General features: G+C 31.5%; 1 protein-coding gene across 1 annotated transcript; it reads right to left on the bottom strand.

The window, feature by feature from the left end:
• Nucleotides 1-4,003: 4,003 nt before the first annotated feature.
• On the bottom strand, nucleotides 4,004-15,890 carry LOC124360434. Its single transcript, XM_046814067.1, has 6 exons — nucleotides 15,069-15,890; nucleotides 12,439-12,550; nucleotides 10,631-10,706; nucleotides 9,736-9,821; nucleotides 8,186-8,318; nucleotides 4,004-5,949 (listed from the first exon to the last, which is right to left on the bottom strand). Coding segments are annotated over exons 1-6 (486 nt in total). The 5' UTR covers nucleotides 15,071-15,890; the 3' UTR covers nucleotides 4,004-5,872.
• Nucleotides 15,891-17,445: the final 1,555 nt, after the last annotated feature.

Genomic DNA, 17,445 nt, shown 5'->3' with positions numbered 1-17,445 from the left:
GGCTTTGTCCTTTAACCAACTACTAATAGAAGTTTTAAACTTGACAATACTAACTCTCCATGCGTTATCAGGCAAGTTGTTGAAAAGTTTAATTTCCATGCATAAATGACTTTTCTTAGTTTTTTCCAGCCTAAAATTTACCATATCTAGCTTGCCTTTGTTCCTTGTATTATAATTATGTATATTTTGTCAGAGCTGATATGTTTCTAAATTTTCTTTACATTTTAATAAACATGAATATATATACATACTTGGCAGAGTCATAATTTGCAATTCTTTGAAAAGGGGCTTGCAAGAAGTTCTGTCAGGTAAACCTTTAATAACTCTTAGCGCCTTTTTTTGCCATATAAAAGCTTTTTGAGCAGCGCTACTATTTCCCCATAACAAAATTCCATACATTAAAACTGAATTAAAGAAGGCATAATAGGCTGTCATGAGCATATCCATGCTAACACAGAATCTTAATTTTCTAAGTAAGTAGATGACTCTTGCCAATTTTTTACACATCATTTGCACATGTACATCCCAGCTTAGCTTACTATCCAAATATATTCCTAAAAGTTTTACAGGGTTAAAATTTAAATCATCATAATTATTATTATCAAGAGAGAAACATATATTGTCTGTTTTATCACGGTTTACAACTAGAGAATTAGATCTGAACCATTCATTTGCATCATCTAGCAGCCTCCTACGATTTATCAATAACTGGTCTATTTTTTCATTGCTACTCACTAGGGTGGTGTCATCAGCATATAGTACAGAAAAACATGGTATATTGTGTGCAAAGTCATTCACAGCCACTACAAACAGAAAAGGCCCTAACACTGAACCTTGTGGTACCCCTATTGTAACATTTTTAAGATCCGATTTGTCTCTACCTTGTACTACCATTTGTTTTCTACCATTGAGATATGATGAAAAGAGCTTCAATTCCTCACCTTTTACACCGTAACCTTCTAGTTTTTTTAAGAGTAATTTATGTGGAATACAATCAAAAGCTTTAGATAAATCTATCAAGGTAGCTGAACAAATCATTTTATTTTCAAAGCCATCTAAAACATTCGAAACCACTGACTCCACAGCTTGAATTGTATTACGGCTAAGTCTAAAACCAAACTGTTCTTTACAAATGTACCCCTTGTTTAACATATAAAAAATAATTGATTCTTAATGCATTACTCAAATACCTTGCTAAAAATTGGAACCAATGATATAGGACGATAACTAGCAGGATTAGACTTGTCACTCTTCTTATAGATAGGGGTGACTTTAACAACTTTCAAAAATCTTGGAAAAATACCTTGCTGAAGCATAATATTGTATAAGTATACTAAGGGTTTCAATATAAATAGAATTACTTCCTTTAAGATCTTATTGGAAAATCCATATATGGCTTCACAAGAAGAAGAACTCAACTCTTTTACACATTTTAAGATATCATATTCTGTAATGTTGCGCCATCTAAAATTACAAGAAATTGAAAGTGTAAAAGAATCATTTTGATAATTGAGTTTTTAACGTATGAAATAAGCAGTTAAATCTTAATTAGTCAGAAGTTTTAACAAGAAAACATCTACAGTTGTAAGTAAATCATGTACTTTCTTGCTGAAATCTGCATTCTCTATTTGACATCATATTCTTCTAGTAATTGGGAGGTTGGAATATAATTTTCATCACTTTCATGGAGCATGCGTAGGTTCATTGTTAGAACCTCATGATCGTGTTTCAATTGACTGATGTTTGTGTGCTTAAACAGTTCTTTTTTTTAATCCTAGAGAGTTATCAAAGCTGTATACAGACTGATAGTGAAGGAGTAGAAACCAGCAGGTTGTACTGCTGTACAGTAGTTAGATATCACCCATTAACCTTTTGTCAGTTCTGAAAAAATAAGGCTAGTTAAAAAGTTCTACATTCACCACAAATATCATATTAATTCATTATTTATTAGTTGGATGTTATTTGTATACTCTTTTCAGTAAACTGAATTGGATTATTTAAAATATAAACTAGCAGTTACCCGGACTTGCACACAATTTTGTTGGCTTTGCTAGTGAATGAACTCTTCTGATTTGAAAGAATTACATTCCTGACGCCAATGTTGAGTTTACTTGTTGCCACGATCAAGAAAATATGTCAAAAATGTATATTATGGTAATTGTAGTTTACTCCGGTCTTAGTTTTTTTGTGCTGTACTTGATTTTGACTTGTTTCCGTGATGAAGAAAATATATATGTACATGGGCCTGAGAAGCCTTCTTCTGTCAAAAGACAACTGAAATGGGTTTTATAATAGTGTTTAAATTTATAGTAAAAGTTAGGTATTAACTTTGTCTTTTATATCTGCATTACAGTACTGACCAAACACTTCATACTTAATATTTGCTAAAATGTTAAGTTAAAAGTATATTTTACAAAAACTTTAATTTTCTTATCTGGATATTATCTTACTCTGTGCTCGACAGTGGTTGCAGAAAAGGTTGAAATAAGAAGTGTTATTACTATCATCAATCTTACCTTATGCTTTCGACTATATATGTAAACAAAATTGAAAATAGTCGTTAAAGTAATTAAACATATGGTTGGTGAAATTATTGTGCCTGGTATGGTTTCAAACCATGTTGTCATTTGCCCTCTGTGTGTGTGTATATATATATATATATATATATATATATATATATATATATTTGACAGGTATTTGGTCTTCCGATCATATGTTAGTTTGGTTATTTAAACACATATGTGAAAGAAACGGCCAAATACAAAATAATTGAATCGTAAAAGGTGAGGGCTCTGTGGTGTAATGGTAGCACATTCACCCGGCAAGTGAGAGATCCGGGTTCGAGTCCCGGCGGAGCAAGTACTTTTTGCGATTCAATGTTTATTGAAATAAATTAAATTCGGCTATTGCCATTTATACAAATTTAATGAATGTAAATAGAAGTCATTTGACAGGTATTTGGTCTTCCGATCATATGTTAGTTTGGTTATTTAAACACATATGTGAAAGAAACGGCCAAATACAAAATTATTGAATCGTAAAAAGTGAGGGCTCTGTGGTGTAATGGTAGCACATTCACCCGGCAAGTGAGAGATCCGGGTTCGAGTCCCGGCGGAGCAAGTACTTTTTGCGATTCAATGTTTATTGAAATAAATTATATATATATATATCCATCAGATCGGAAAGACCATTATAATTGGTACAGCCATTCTTGAGCTATAAATTGTGTATTTCACCTTTATGTATATAGGGTTTAAGAATTAACATACTGAGGTCAAACTCAAGAAATCAAGGCTAACGTTTATGAATGTCACATTATAAAGAAAGTAGTGCCACAGTAAACATAAACTAAATACTTTTAAACGTGTTAAAACTGCAACTGGTTAACATCTACACAAAGAATGGTTGCAGAAAGACAAGATGAGGCAGAATTTAGCACTCAAAAGAAAAATTAAACAGCCTCCCTTATCGACACGACTGCCCAATCCATGCTGCGGTATTCCGATATAGCTCTTGTTAAGGCCCATAAAATGTCTCTTCCACAGTTCAGGCTTATATATGTAGTTAATACTGAGATGTTTCGTGTAATTTCAGTGTTTAGATGGTCTGAAATTAAAAAAAAATATAGTGAATGGGTTGATGTATCATCAAATGACCGTTATCACTATAGTATGAGACATATGAATGCAATCCTGGGTTGTGGCACGTGTTTGCCAGGTCTTAATGTAAGAACAAACAGTGAATTCAACAATCGAGCGATCGTTTATGCTCATCTTTACTTCTCGTATGTCTCGTAAACAAAAGCCGAAATATGCATATGAAGCCTTTATATCTTTCTATTATTGGACGTCTGGAAAAATCAGACATTGATACTGACAGGGCTAAAATTAGTCTTTATGGGAGTTTTTGTTGAGATACTGAACAGTTAAATATTGTTACGTGTATTTTTTAAGTACAACGAGAATGCAAATAAAATTGCACATGGGTTAAATAAATACTGGAATAGATACAGAACGTTTATTACTTACATCTCAAAACTACATTTCTCCATTACTTAGAAAATATATCATCCATCAAATAGACTTATACATTAGTTGTAAAATCTTTCCACAGTATTTTGCAGTCAACTGATGAAGGTAGACATCCTGAAGTTGCTCTATGGAGAGTGTTTGCAGCCAAGCCACTTTTTGTTGAAGAAATTGTCACTGACACAGAGTTTGGACTTTTTTATGGGTGTCCTAAAATGTCTTATTTGAACATATAGAGCAAGTTTTGTGCTTATAATTCAGATTCTAACTTAATTAATCTTTAGTTACACCAGTGGTCAATGGACAGTGAGACTTGTTTTGGATGAAGGAGGAGGAGCTCTTCTTATTAGAAATATCAATTTTCTATTATTTTATAAAAGAAAACTCACAATTCTCCAATAATTTTAACTACAGTGTTAAAATATAAAAATCATTGGAGAATTGTGAGTTTTCTTTTATAAAATAATAGAAAATTGTTTTGGATGGTTTGACTGAATGAGCATTCCATAGGATTTAGAATTGGCAGTTACTCTTCATTGTGACAACCTTTTAGACACCTGATAGTGATTACTTAACTTCCAGTAAAAACCTGAAACAGACTTGATACTAGTGTAAAGTGTGCAAGTGGACATGTTACATTAAGCCCAAGTGGCATAGTAGGTAAAGTGGTAAAATGATGTTCAATAAATATGATATAAAAATTGTTCATCTCTTTGTAGTGTAACCTAGTCTCAAGGTTTTTATGGACTACAATAGAAATGTAATGAAAAACTTGTATATTATGTGTGATCTAAAATTAGGTTTCCGTTTACAGATTTATTAACAGGTAAACATGGAAGTTAACCTTGTGTTACATAAATAATTCTACTCAAGTTCGTTTTGAGTAAATGATAATGAAAAATTAAATATATTTTATCTAAATTGAGACATAAATTATTTGCTTTGAAGTGCAAATTCTAAACAATGAGAAAAATAAATACTACTTAAAGTACATACAAGTTTAGCCAAAACATCTATTGTAAAATCTTGGTCCTAAGAGAGCAACATTTAAAAATATAAAATTTGTTCTTAGTAGCATTAGTCCAAACAGACCTCTAGGATGGCAGTTTGCAATAAGAGTTGTGACTTTATCAAGTTATAATTATTTAGCTATTGAGTTCTTATATTAATTATTATTACTGGTAGAAACTTACAAGAATTTAAGTTGTCTAGGATTTAATCGTTACATTACGTGCTGTTGTTTCACTGAAATATAGTTTTAAATTGGTATTTTGGGATATGCATTATTAGTATCTATGTATAATAATACATTTTAGAAACATATAACCTATTTTGATTAGTTTTTTTATATTCTATTAATTTTTAGTACCAGTATTGTATTGACAGTTGTAAAATTGATTAATCTTTTGTCAATATAATCACAAGAATAATACTTAACATACACAAAAGGTGTTATATTGGGCTAGATTTTTTTCTTTGGAGGATGCTGTCATAGTCTTATTTTCACTTTGGCTTTGTAGAGTTTTATACAAGAAATGCTCTACTTTGTATTGCATATAGTGCTACTAGAGAAACAGTAAAAAAAGTGTACACAGTAGTATTGAATCTGCAGCAGCCCTTTAAGCTTGTGCTATAAAGTATAAGCTTTGGTGTTCTGGCTGTACAACATTTTGCTAAAAATAATTCTACAGGTTGTGAAAAGACTAATAGTTTAAATTACACCTCAGTACATTGTTGGTTTACTGTAATTGCACTGATTTACCTGATAAATGTCCTCTTAAACTCAGACCTTTATAGTTTTGTGTGCTCTCATGAATTCAATTCAAGCACTCAGTCTACAATCACTACACCTCACTTTCACTAAAATTTGTAAGTTCCATAAAATATCCATGAACCACCAACACACAGTATATGTCAATACCTGGAACATGAGAAAAAATGTCAAAGATTAGGTATTGTAGCAAAATGAAATGCTCTATAGTTGGATAGAATTTAATATTTTTGTATGAACAGTTGAAAGGTCAAAAGATTGAATGGTTTGTCATAAGGAATTTTAATTAGTGTATTAATTCATTTCAATATAAAAACAAAATGTGTGATAATATACATAATTACATAATATGGCAATTCCAACTCTAGAATTTTGGAAATAATAACGTTCTTCACGTAAAAGAAAGATTTAACCCTCCCTTCTATCTAGATAATCTCTAAAATTCTGATGTTACTTGAATAATGCATTAAATTTATTAAAATTTTGGTAAATTTGAATTGGAGAGCTAAACTCAAAATCCTTGAAAGAGAACAAGTAGTTGCTATATTGTTCGTCAAGATAATTGTTTATCTGCAAGTATTACTTTTGGCTGTTAGTTGTTTTACAATTGGATATAACATTTTGAAAAAAATGGGACTAACCTGAACAATGTGTAATGGCCTTTATACAGTACATAAGGGACAAGGATATATTGTCTCCTGTTATTGTTTAGATTTGTAAATTTGGTTAGTCTTAAAAAATCAATACATTAGTGTATTGATTGCGAAAGACATCTTACGGGACAGACTCAGGCTGTGAATAGTGGTTTCACTTATTATAAAATGGAAGTAAAGGTATTAACTACATTTATTTTAGATAAACAGTAGTATAAAATATTGATTGCACAAATGCCTTATGGCATAGAACCACATTGAGAGTAGTAATCTCACTTAATATAGAACAGCAGAGAAGGTGTTAATTAGTATATCATAAATGTTCTTGGAGCTAAACGTTAACTGAAATCTGTTGACGGTATCCATTGATTTATTGCAGTAATTAATAGAAAATTCTTAGATTAAAATAATTCTAAATTAATTTTTCATAGAGATAAGTAAAGTTAAATAGCTACTTAGTTTTTAAATGAAAGTCATAATTAATTGCTTATTGCTGTTAACAAGGATAGAGAGAATCTCATTATCAACCTCTTAATGTGCAAACATTTGGAGGCTGCACTAAACAAACTAAAAACACTTTCATATTAAGTTTTCAAAATACTATTCATAAGGTAATCTCATTTTTCCATACATCAATTTGAATCCCTCAATACAGCAATTTGTTCTTTTTTTACAGTAAACCGGTCTTCTATATACAGAAATAAAATTTCTATAAAGAAAAAGTAAAGCTGAAATTGACAATTAAAACATGCATAAAGGCAAATATGTATAAGACATTTATGAAGTGTAATTTTTCCCTATTATTATTATCTCCTTGTGGAAAAGAAGATTTAAAAGAAGATTTTCCTTATTTTTCTTAACTAACTGCATAGATTTTGAAAAGGTATAAAGAAGTGAAAAAGTGTTCTACTATCATGAAATTGACATTAATAAATTCTAATTTATCATATTGCAAACTAATTTAGCAATAAAAGTTATCAACATGATTTCTATTTGTTTTGCAACAACTACACTTAGCTGACACTAAATAATGTCAATGAACACAAAGTTAAGACACTTCAGCTGTTACAGCTGCATTTTTGACATTCTACGTTGTTGACAAACTATAACTTTCAAATACAGTAATATTTAATCAGTTTTAATTTACCAGTATTGTACTTAAACTCAGTAATGTGTTATTTTACTAAATTTGAAATGGTACTGAGTTGTTATCATTAGACAAATAGGAACTTAACCAGTTTTTGAACTACAAAACTTGAACAATAACAACGAACAGATACTTATAAGAATAAAAATCAAATTCTTAACTATTTTAAGCACACTTGTTTAGTCCATGTGTTTAAAAATGAGATATTATCCATTATTTAAAAAGAAGAGACCAATCTACCCCACCCTCTTCTGAATTATAGGGTAACAAATTTTGCTTCTCCCAAAACCCCCCCTGCATATTTTACTATATGGCTTAGTAATAAAAATAATGATCCTCATGAACATAAATGAAAAACCCATATTTTAGAAAAAATTTAAGGCAATATATAACTTGATGGAAAGACGTTTGCTATACAGATTATACAGTTGATTGTTATTTATTCTGACACTTCTGACCAGTCAAATTGTCCAGTCAACAGAAGCAGACATAAAGGATGGAACAGCTGATGATAACCTTGAAGTGGAAAAGATAACGGTACATTTGTAAAATATCAAAACAATAAAACTATTGTCTACACCCTTACCCATACAGAAAAGAAAGAGGCCAAGTTCAGCACACAACTTGTCAAAATAGCTCATTAAGACATACAGTGGAACTTCACATAAAAGTAGTATTGATTTTGAAACTATCCAAGACAACAAATAGTTTGTTCTTTCCTGAAACAAACAACATTGAAAATTGTAATATTAAACAATAACACAAAATGGTTCATTGGTAACAATATATCAGTTTGTTTCACTGTAAATAAATAAACGTATTTTGATGTACAGTGATGTAGACTTAAAGTATGCACATTCAAAAATATCTCAACTTTCTAGAATAAGAATGTCTTTTATACTAATCACTGATTTTTAGAAATTAAATCCTAATAAATCACTGTTTCTAAGATAGGCTTGTTGTATTGCCCAAGAAATGGATTATATTTTTATTGAGATTTTTATTAAAACAAGGAATAATGAGTAAATTCATACATGTAGCTCGTAACTAACTATAACATGAAAAACAAATTCCTTCATATCAGGTAATTTATACAAGCTGTCTCAATTTTTTTTTTATGCTATGGTTAATTGAATAACAAGTAATGAAGTGGATGAACAAATTTGAAATAATCTGTATAAATCCTTTGAAGAATGGGATAAAAAAGCACTGTTTTAATACAACATGTGCTCTAAATTGATGGTCATAGGTTCATTCTAAAAACTGTCATATAAAGCTGATATATTTTATACATAGTGTTAAAACTTATTACAAGTTTGTTAGATAAACATAAATTACTAACCTGTTAATAATGGTTGACTTAGAAATTTAACAATCTAAACCTTACAGAACATTGTATTTTATTTTAAACATATGCAAAAATGATAGTTGTCAATACAAAATGAATACCTGGAATAAGTTATGACACAAGGCCTTTTTCTTAAAAATTATCTCAATTGAAAATAAGTGTTGGGAAACATGAAGTTGTTACAAAAAAGTTAATATTGTCTTATAATTTTTTTATGGCAATTAAAATGTTAGATTTAGCTATATTTAAACTTTTGTTATCTCAGTTTGTTTGCAAGCTATAAGTAAAATTCTTTCATATTTTTCCTGAGTATATTTTTATTGTCCTTTTATGAGAATTCAGGACTAGTGTAGAGAGTGACTAATGGATAGATATACTCTGGAGAGTATGCTAAAGTAGTTTTCCCTGCAAAGCTTAAAAAGATGGGGACATAAATTTAATTGAAATTAAAACATGATTAATCTATAACTATCAATAAAATTATTTAAAACACATCATACTTTATATTACAATATTATTGTTTGCACCATTTTTGAAACGTTTTAAATTTGTTGGATCAAGAAAATTTTAAATAAATATCTTTGTTTGTTATTGTTTGAGAGTTTGTCATTCAAAATATTTAGTATTGCTAATTTTTAAATTATATTAAGCTCGGTACAAAAGTATGACCACATTTTGGCAGATATGGCTTACATATGACTTATTACATTTAATTAAAAAGAATTGTGATTCAACTAATTTACCCTTTTACATAACTATTTTAGTGTTTGGTTTTCTTACTTTCTTACCAGGTATAATCCCATCAACAAGGTGACACCAAAAGCTGTGTCTAATAAACAAAACAATATTTTCAACTTCATCAAATCAACAGCAACTGAAACATAATGATTATGTTGAATACATCATGAATTCCAGACAAATAAACAAATAAGACAAGTTAAATACCATAATATTTTTTCAAACAAGAACTTAACTAGCAAATTTCTACTCTAAATTATCAATTGTGTGTATGTTTATTGCATGCGAATGGACTACTTTTTATAATTAATTGATAACCTTCAACAAGTAATATTTAGTTGCAGAGATATTAGTCTAAAAGTTTGAAGCTGCTGCTTGTGTAAAATTTGGTTACACTGAAATATACATTTTATACATAGGAAAGCAATATTCTTTTGAGTGTATAAATCCAAGTAACATTGTCTCTTGAGTTCCAGAGGTTCATATGACAATACTAGTCTGACTATTTAGTAGACATTGATTATTATAACAACAGATTTCATCATGAAATAACTTACTAGACTTTTGCAGCTGAAAAACTTGAAAAGGCTTTGTTGAAGTAAAGTTTTGTGTACAGATAATTAGTTCATCAGATTTTTATATCCATATTTTTCATGGATATTTCATTTTTGTGGTGGCTGTGTCTATGGATACTTTGATGAGTTACATTGCATTTTACAAAATGGAATTTTACACTTTGTCTTTCTAAACGATCACCCTAGTTACTACATACATGTAAATAGAAATATAAATAATTGTAAACTCTTGTTGCTCTTTATTAAAAATTTGTAGCTAATTCCCCCCATTTAATAAATTTGGTATCAACATATTTACCAACTTAAAACACTGTTTAATAGAGTTGGTTATTTTAAAAGGTTTTTATCAGTTATGGTTGTGTTTTGTTACCTTCCGGATATTCGTTGTAGGAAGTGACACTTGCCAGATTATGGAAGCCATTTAAGATACTGAGGACTGATGCAACCTGTTGGACACACACTTGTAACAATCCCAAGTAATTACCTTAAAAAATAATTAAAAACACAATGAACTTTGTCATTAATATACAGTATACAAGGTGTTACCGTAATACAATGTTTATTGTGTGAATTAAAAATGGATAATATAGAGTGTCCCTGAAGAAAAGTTTCACAAGGTGATTCTTACACTAAAATAAGAAGGCAAAGTAAAATAGTCATAGTTTTCTAAATGCTTAGTTTCTTAATTACAAAATTACACGTGTATTACTGAATGTAAATGGCAATTTTTACGATTTTGTATTTTTGTAAAGTGAATAAGACGCATTCAAGAAGAACAATACATATGTTAGTCTTTAAGATAGGCAGCTGCTGCTAAATCACAAATTTTAGGAAAACTGATATTTTAAATGATTTACGTTCAATAACTTTACAAAATTATTTATGAGTGAGCATGTCGTTTATAAATAAACAAATCCAATTCTTAATAAGCTGATGTATATCCATGGAAACAAAATTAAGCATATTTGTTTAAGACTCAGTTGTAATGCCATCCCAGTGCCAAACCAAAGCCATTCCTCTATTTTGAAGTAGATTATAGAATCGGTCTATAAACAGTTATATTACTTAGACTGTTTCTTTGTTTTATGTTTGTCTTTATTTGGTATGCATTTTTCTGAGTTAAATTATTTACATTTTCCACTCATAATTTTATGCTTTTACTAGTGAAAGCAAGTTTTTCCAAAACATTTTATCTTTCATGCCAGCTCTATGAAAAACCAGCAAAGAGCTCTAGAATTGATTTGATTCTATTTTCAGATCAGAAAAGTATAAAATTTCATCATAAGCATTGCCATTATTTCTTTATCAAACTTTTAAATAAGTGTTTAAAACCTATGTTTGTTTGTTTACAAACCTACAATGTTTTCTTAATTTTAGTACTGGGAAATCTTCCCTTAATTCCACTTGCAATTTGGTAATTTTTATACAGAAGGTTTAAATATAATTAATTATTAACCACTCCTAGCACGAAATTATTGGAAATAATGTTATTATTCCGTTAGAAATCAAGTAACCAAGTCTGTTTATTTAATGAAGGTCTTCTGAGCTTTACATAAAAGATTATTTAAAACTCAATTGAATTGGATTTGAATTATAAAAACTTTCTCAGCGAGCAATAATTTTAAGTATGTATTGCTCATAGTACAACGTTTATATTAGTACTTAGTAAAATGACATTCAACTACATGCATATAAAACACACAAACATGCCATAATTAATTAGCATTGCATTTTAATTTAGTTCATGTTGGATTGTTTTTTTATACAGTACCAACTATTTCTTTAGCTTATTATCTATTAATCAGATAGTTTTTTTTCTGATAAAACTAAAGTAAACCCACTTAATTAAAAAATATTTACTTTGTAATTCTAAAAACTACACTGGTCCACTGTTATTTTTCTTCTAATCTTGTTTCTAAAACTGTTTAAGACATTTGTTTCAGAAAAATAAATGTTTTCTATTAGACAATTAAACATTAAAAAATGTATAAATAGCTATTATTTTCAAAAATAAGCATTGAAATGTTTGGATCATTCTACACTTTTTATCAGATATCATTAATACACTTAATTCTGGATGAAATATCAATCTGTAAGCCAGTTAGTTTTCAAGGTAGGTTACAGATGATTTAGATTCACCTGAACTCTTCTGTTAATTATTGAATCAATCCTACTTACTGTGCTATACCATCCAGCAACCTTGGAGCCAAACTTGAGTGGGTATCGTCTGCAGCATTTTGTCAGATACAGCACTCTCACTTTGTTTGATACATTTACTTCCTTCAAGGACCTGCATCATGGTTTTATGATAATTAACTACACTAAAAGACAATTATTTAATATAGTGACTATAGTTGTTACTTGCTGTTTAATGTTACCCTAGATCAGGGGTTTGGAGTGTTAATGATGGTCAAAGTATGAAGGGTGATGGCTTTTGAAAAAATTTTTATTTTATAATCTATGTAGCCCTGTGGCTAGTAAAAGTATGAAAATCAATAATAAGTAATAAAGTCATGTAGTTACTGTAATTCAATATTTTAAAAAATCTTATGATTGGAATTTCTAAGTAATTCCAGTCATAACTAACATAAAACTACTATAATCTGAATTAGTTTAACAGCAGAGGTCAGACTATTAATTACCACATTATCTGTGTACTTTTCTATTAAAATCTAAAACAAAGGTAACTTGTACTTAAAAGCAGTATTTTTGTTCAAACAATAATTTTTTACTATCGCATGTATAAGTAAAAGTGACATATATAGCTAAGAGTATAAACAACTGGGGATTTATCGACGTAGGGAATTATAATTTGCTTCAAGATAAATGTAATTTTAAAGCCATCCTGTCTAGTCATAGTGCTGGCCTGAGCAGGACTCCTTTAAAAGTTTGTACTTTAGGTGCATACATTCTATTATATGACAATTTTGCATTTATGACAATAAAATCTGCTCTTAATAATTTAATTGTAGTTTAATGTCAACAGCCTCACATGGACATAGTATCATTTTTAGACTGTTTGACCATTGAAATACAAATTTAGTGATTTTTGTAGGTTATGAGACCTACTGTTTGGTATATAAAAAAAATGTTGTTAAGCGGCCTCCTGGGTGTCGCATTGCGTACCAACTTAAAATTTTCAAATTTCAACCCCTCATATTTGACACATTATTGAAAAAGGAATAACAAGTCATATTTTGGCGGAATCTGAAAGTTGTTATCCATCACAAAAATGGCGCCCACTATATGGCGGAAAATAGGGTTTTCAGTGATTTAGAAATTTATTTGCACAAAACTTAGGTTTTCTGGTTTTCAAAGAAGCATACCTAATAGCTTTTACTTTACCTACATATTTCAAAGATGGTGGCATCAAACAAAGGGGAAAAGGGGTTTGTCACGCAGTCATTTCAAATTCGTGCTTCTCGACCTGAAAAAAGCCAGATACCGATTTTCATTCAAATTTGCTGATAAATGCCTGCGGGGCGAAGTATAATCCCTTTTCTCCTTGTTTGATGACACTTTTTTGTAAATAAGTGGGTCATTATTAAACTGCTATCAAGTAAGCGTTTCTTGAACGGAAAAGACACACACACCAAGTTTCGTTCAAATCAGTTTGTAAATAACTTAAACCCCCGTTTTCTGTCATTCAGCGGCCGCCATCTTAGAATGGTGATAGCGACTTTTGGTTTGCACTAAAATGTTTTTTTTTATTCCATTTCAAACGATGTGCCACATGCGGGGTGTTGTCATTTTAAAATTCTTAGTAGGAAGGTGCGCCCTCCATTAGTCCGCCCGCAACATTTTTTGATACGCCAAAAAGTAAGTCCTATTAACCTACAAAGAACCCAAAAGTTTTATTTAAAGTGGTCAAACCGTCTAGAAATGACAGGGATGGCCACTGATATTTTTTTATGAACCTGTATAGATAATTAAGTTGTAACTTATATATGTAATGATGTACAAATCCTAGGAATTAATTTCATATTAAAAGTTATTAAAATTGGCATAAGTTACAGTTATTTTTGAGTTTGAAAAACAGATACCATTCTTCATAAGTTTAAAATCGATCAATTGGGTTAATTAGTGATTACATTTATTGGATGGTTAGTGTATCTATCATACACCAATATACGAGATATACTAAAATATTTAATAGATATAAATACTCAAAATAAAATTTAAATTATTTTAAGATTACCAGCTACTTTGTTTTGCATGTGATGCTATTTGAGTATTGTGCAGATATATATAAATTATATTGAACTAATACATACACACAGACACACACACACACAGACACACACACACACAGACACACACACACACACAGACACACACACACACACACACACACACACACACACACACACACACACACACACACACACACACACACACACACACACACACACACACACATTAGGGGTGTTGTTCTCTGATTGTAGTCAAAGAATAATTAGAAAAATAGCACACAATACTCTAGATTTCACAGTTAAATAATATTATACTGTAAAGGCATATTAAATGTAGCAGACAATAATTTCGAATGCTCTACATACCAATAATGGTGTATTAGCTCTTGTTTTATTTGCGAACTGGTACTTGACAATGCATAGTTAAAGAAGATGTTGAATGAGCTTGTAAAATGGATTATTAACCGCCTGCAGGTGTAATAAAAATCCAAACGTGTCTGGGAAACACGAAAGGAGAACAAAAGAATAAGTGACTGATTTGAAAACTTACAAATTCAAGTACTACGTCTAATGTATAGCTAATGTTGTTGCAAGGAGAATAAGTGAAGAACTTACATTGTTGGTGACTGATCCGGAAGGTCTGATTAAACTGGAGCTGAGTTGGTGACATTAGTGAAGTAACCCACGCGGGTCGTAGGTCGCATTCTGTACTTGTCACTTGTGAGCAGCAGCCACAGCCACCGCTCGCCGCACCGCGCTGTCACACGTCACTCACTCGCTGTCATCGTAATCTCTATCACTCGCTACTCGCTGTCTCACTGACACACTGAATCAGCGATCAGCGATACGAGCTGGAGGATCTGTTAAATACTAGTCGAGCGAGTCATTGGGTTTGTAAGTAAATGTTACACTGTAGACGAAAATAATTCGTTCATATATGTATTCTAAGAAAACCGCCTACACAATTACGATTAACTATTCTATTTAGCAATGTTGTTGAAGATATAACAAAGGTTTCACTGTAGAACCAATACGAAGAAAAACTGGAACGGAAATGTAATACGAAAACTTCTAAATACTAATTAGTGCACATATAGACTTAAAAGTGTCTACTGGAAAAAAAGATAGGGATGTTTATAAAATATGGAATGTATCAAATGTTTCATGAAGACAGTCATTTAAGTGCGGTTTGCAAGGTGTGTTTTAAATGTAGTCCTACTCTCTCTAAATTTTTTTCAGATGACCAATTTCTATTTTTGAATCACCGCTGATCATTGTTGGATATCATATAATTTAAAGTCCAATTATTCTAAAGTGAAATGAGAATATCTTATAATGGCTATAATTGTTTTTCTTTGTGCCTTAATACACAACCAAATGGCCATAATTACTTTAAATGGCTATAATTCATAGAGGAGTGATAGCATTTTCTTTATGATTTGTGTCTTAAGCAAACTTATACCAACAACTTTAAATAAATAAATAAATAATAAAAATGCCTTTATTTCAAGCGTCTCTCAGTGTACAACTGTTTTACAGAGTAACTCAAGTCAAACTTAAAATTAAAAACTACACATTATTTTCATGGTGCACATAAATGGTAACAAAAAATATAATTAAGACGTATTCATAAAATGAGATTTTACTCTAGACTTAAATGCTAGGATGCCCATTTGTTTGAGGTCCCAAGGGAGGTCATTATAAAGAGTAGGGCCAAAATAAGAAAACCCTTTTCTACCCACCTCTAGTCTGACCTTTGGAAAATGGAGTAGCGCATCCTGCCGGGTGCTTCGCAGAGCCACCCCCCCACGAGCAACGAGTCTTTCCACCAGGTACTGAGGCTCCTGCTGTACCAAGACCCGGTGGATGAGGTTGCAAGTCTGCATCCTACACACGGCATCAGTTGGCAAAAGACCGGCAGCCTCACGATAGGCAGATATACGCTCCCGTCTACGAATGTTGTAAACGAAGCGCACTGCGGTGTTCTGCAGCCTCTGCAATCGGGACATTTCCTCCCTGGTAATGCTGTTGCCGTATGCAGGAAAACAGTAATAGAGCACTGACAAAACTAATGACTGGACCAGCTGCAGCTTAGCAGATTCTGGCAGTATTGATCGGTACCTGTACAGACCTCGCAGCCTTCCTAAAGCCAACTGGGAAACATGAGTGATGTGATCTGAGAATGTGAGGCCCCTGTCAAGCACCACTCCCAAAGTCTTGACAGTATCACTCACCATCAACATTTTGTCACCAAGTTTAACGTGCATATCTCCAAGCAGGATTTTTTGACAGACAGTTGGCGGGCAATATGAAGAATCATGCATTTTTCAGCGTTCAACTTGAGACCATGCTTCCGTGACCAATCATCTATTCTCTCCAGATCAGAGTTTACCCCTGCGAAAACTTGGTTAATGGAATCTGACTCATAAGAAAAATGCAATTGACAGTCATCAGCATAGGCATGCACCTTGCAGTGACTTACACAGTTGGACAGATCTGCAGTGTAAAGGGTGAACAAAATGGGCCCCAGACAGCTCCCCTGCGGCACTCCCCTTAATTTCTCAAGGGGAGGTGAGATATCGGTACCCAGCTTCGTCACCTGCAGTCTTTTTTCCAAGTAAGACTTGAACCAGACAATTGCACTCTCATGGAAGCCAAAGTGCTTCAATTTCGCAAGGAGCAAACTATGGCTTATGGAATCAAATGCCTGCGAATAATCAAGCATGATTATAGAGCTACACCTGCCGGCGTCCCTCGACCCAAAAACATCTGCAAACATATTCAGCAATGCAGTGCAAGTGCTGTGGTTCTTTCTGAACCCTGATTGCAATTTTGGAAGCAAATTTTCATAATTAAGGTATTCAACAATCTGGCGAATTGCTAATTTTTCGAGTACCTTGGACATCGCTGGCAAGACTGAAATTGGTCTTAGTTCACTGACATTTGAGGGATTATGTTTTTTAGACAATGGATGAACTATACTTTTTTTCCA

Source organism: Homalodisca vitripennis, chromosome 4, assembly GCF_021130785.1.
Source record: "Homalodisca vitripennis isolate AUS2020 chromosome 4, UT_GWSS_2.1, whole genome shotgun sequence".
NCBI lineage: Eukaryota > Metazoa > Arthropoda > Insecta > Hemiptera > Cicadellidae > Homalodisca > Homalodisca vitripennis.
This window is presented reverse-complemented; position numbering and strand designations above follow the sequence as displayed.

Bases quoted from the DNA above. Each gene is read 5' to 3' on its own strand.
- LOC124360434 (XM_046814067.1), bottom strand. The intron at 9,822-10,630 runs GTAACAAAACAC...ATTATGTTTCAG, and splicing joins CTACAACGAATATCCGGAAG to TTGCTGTTGATTTGATGAAG. The intron at 5,950-8,185 runs GTAAGGGTGTAG...CTCATGTTCCAG, and splicing joins CCTCTTTCTTTTCTGTATGG to GTATTGACATATACTGTGTG.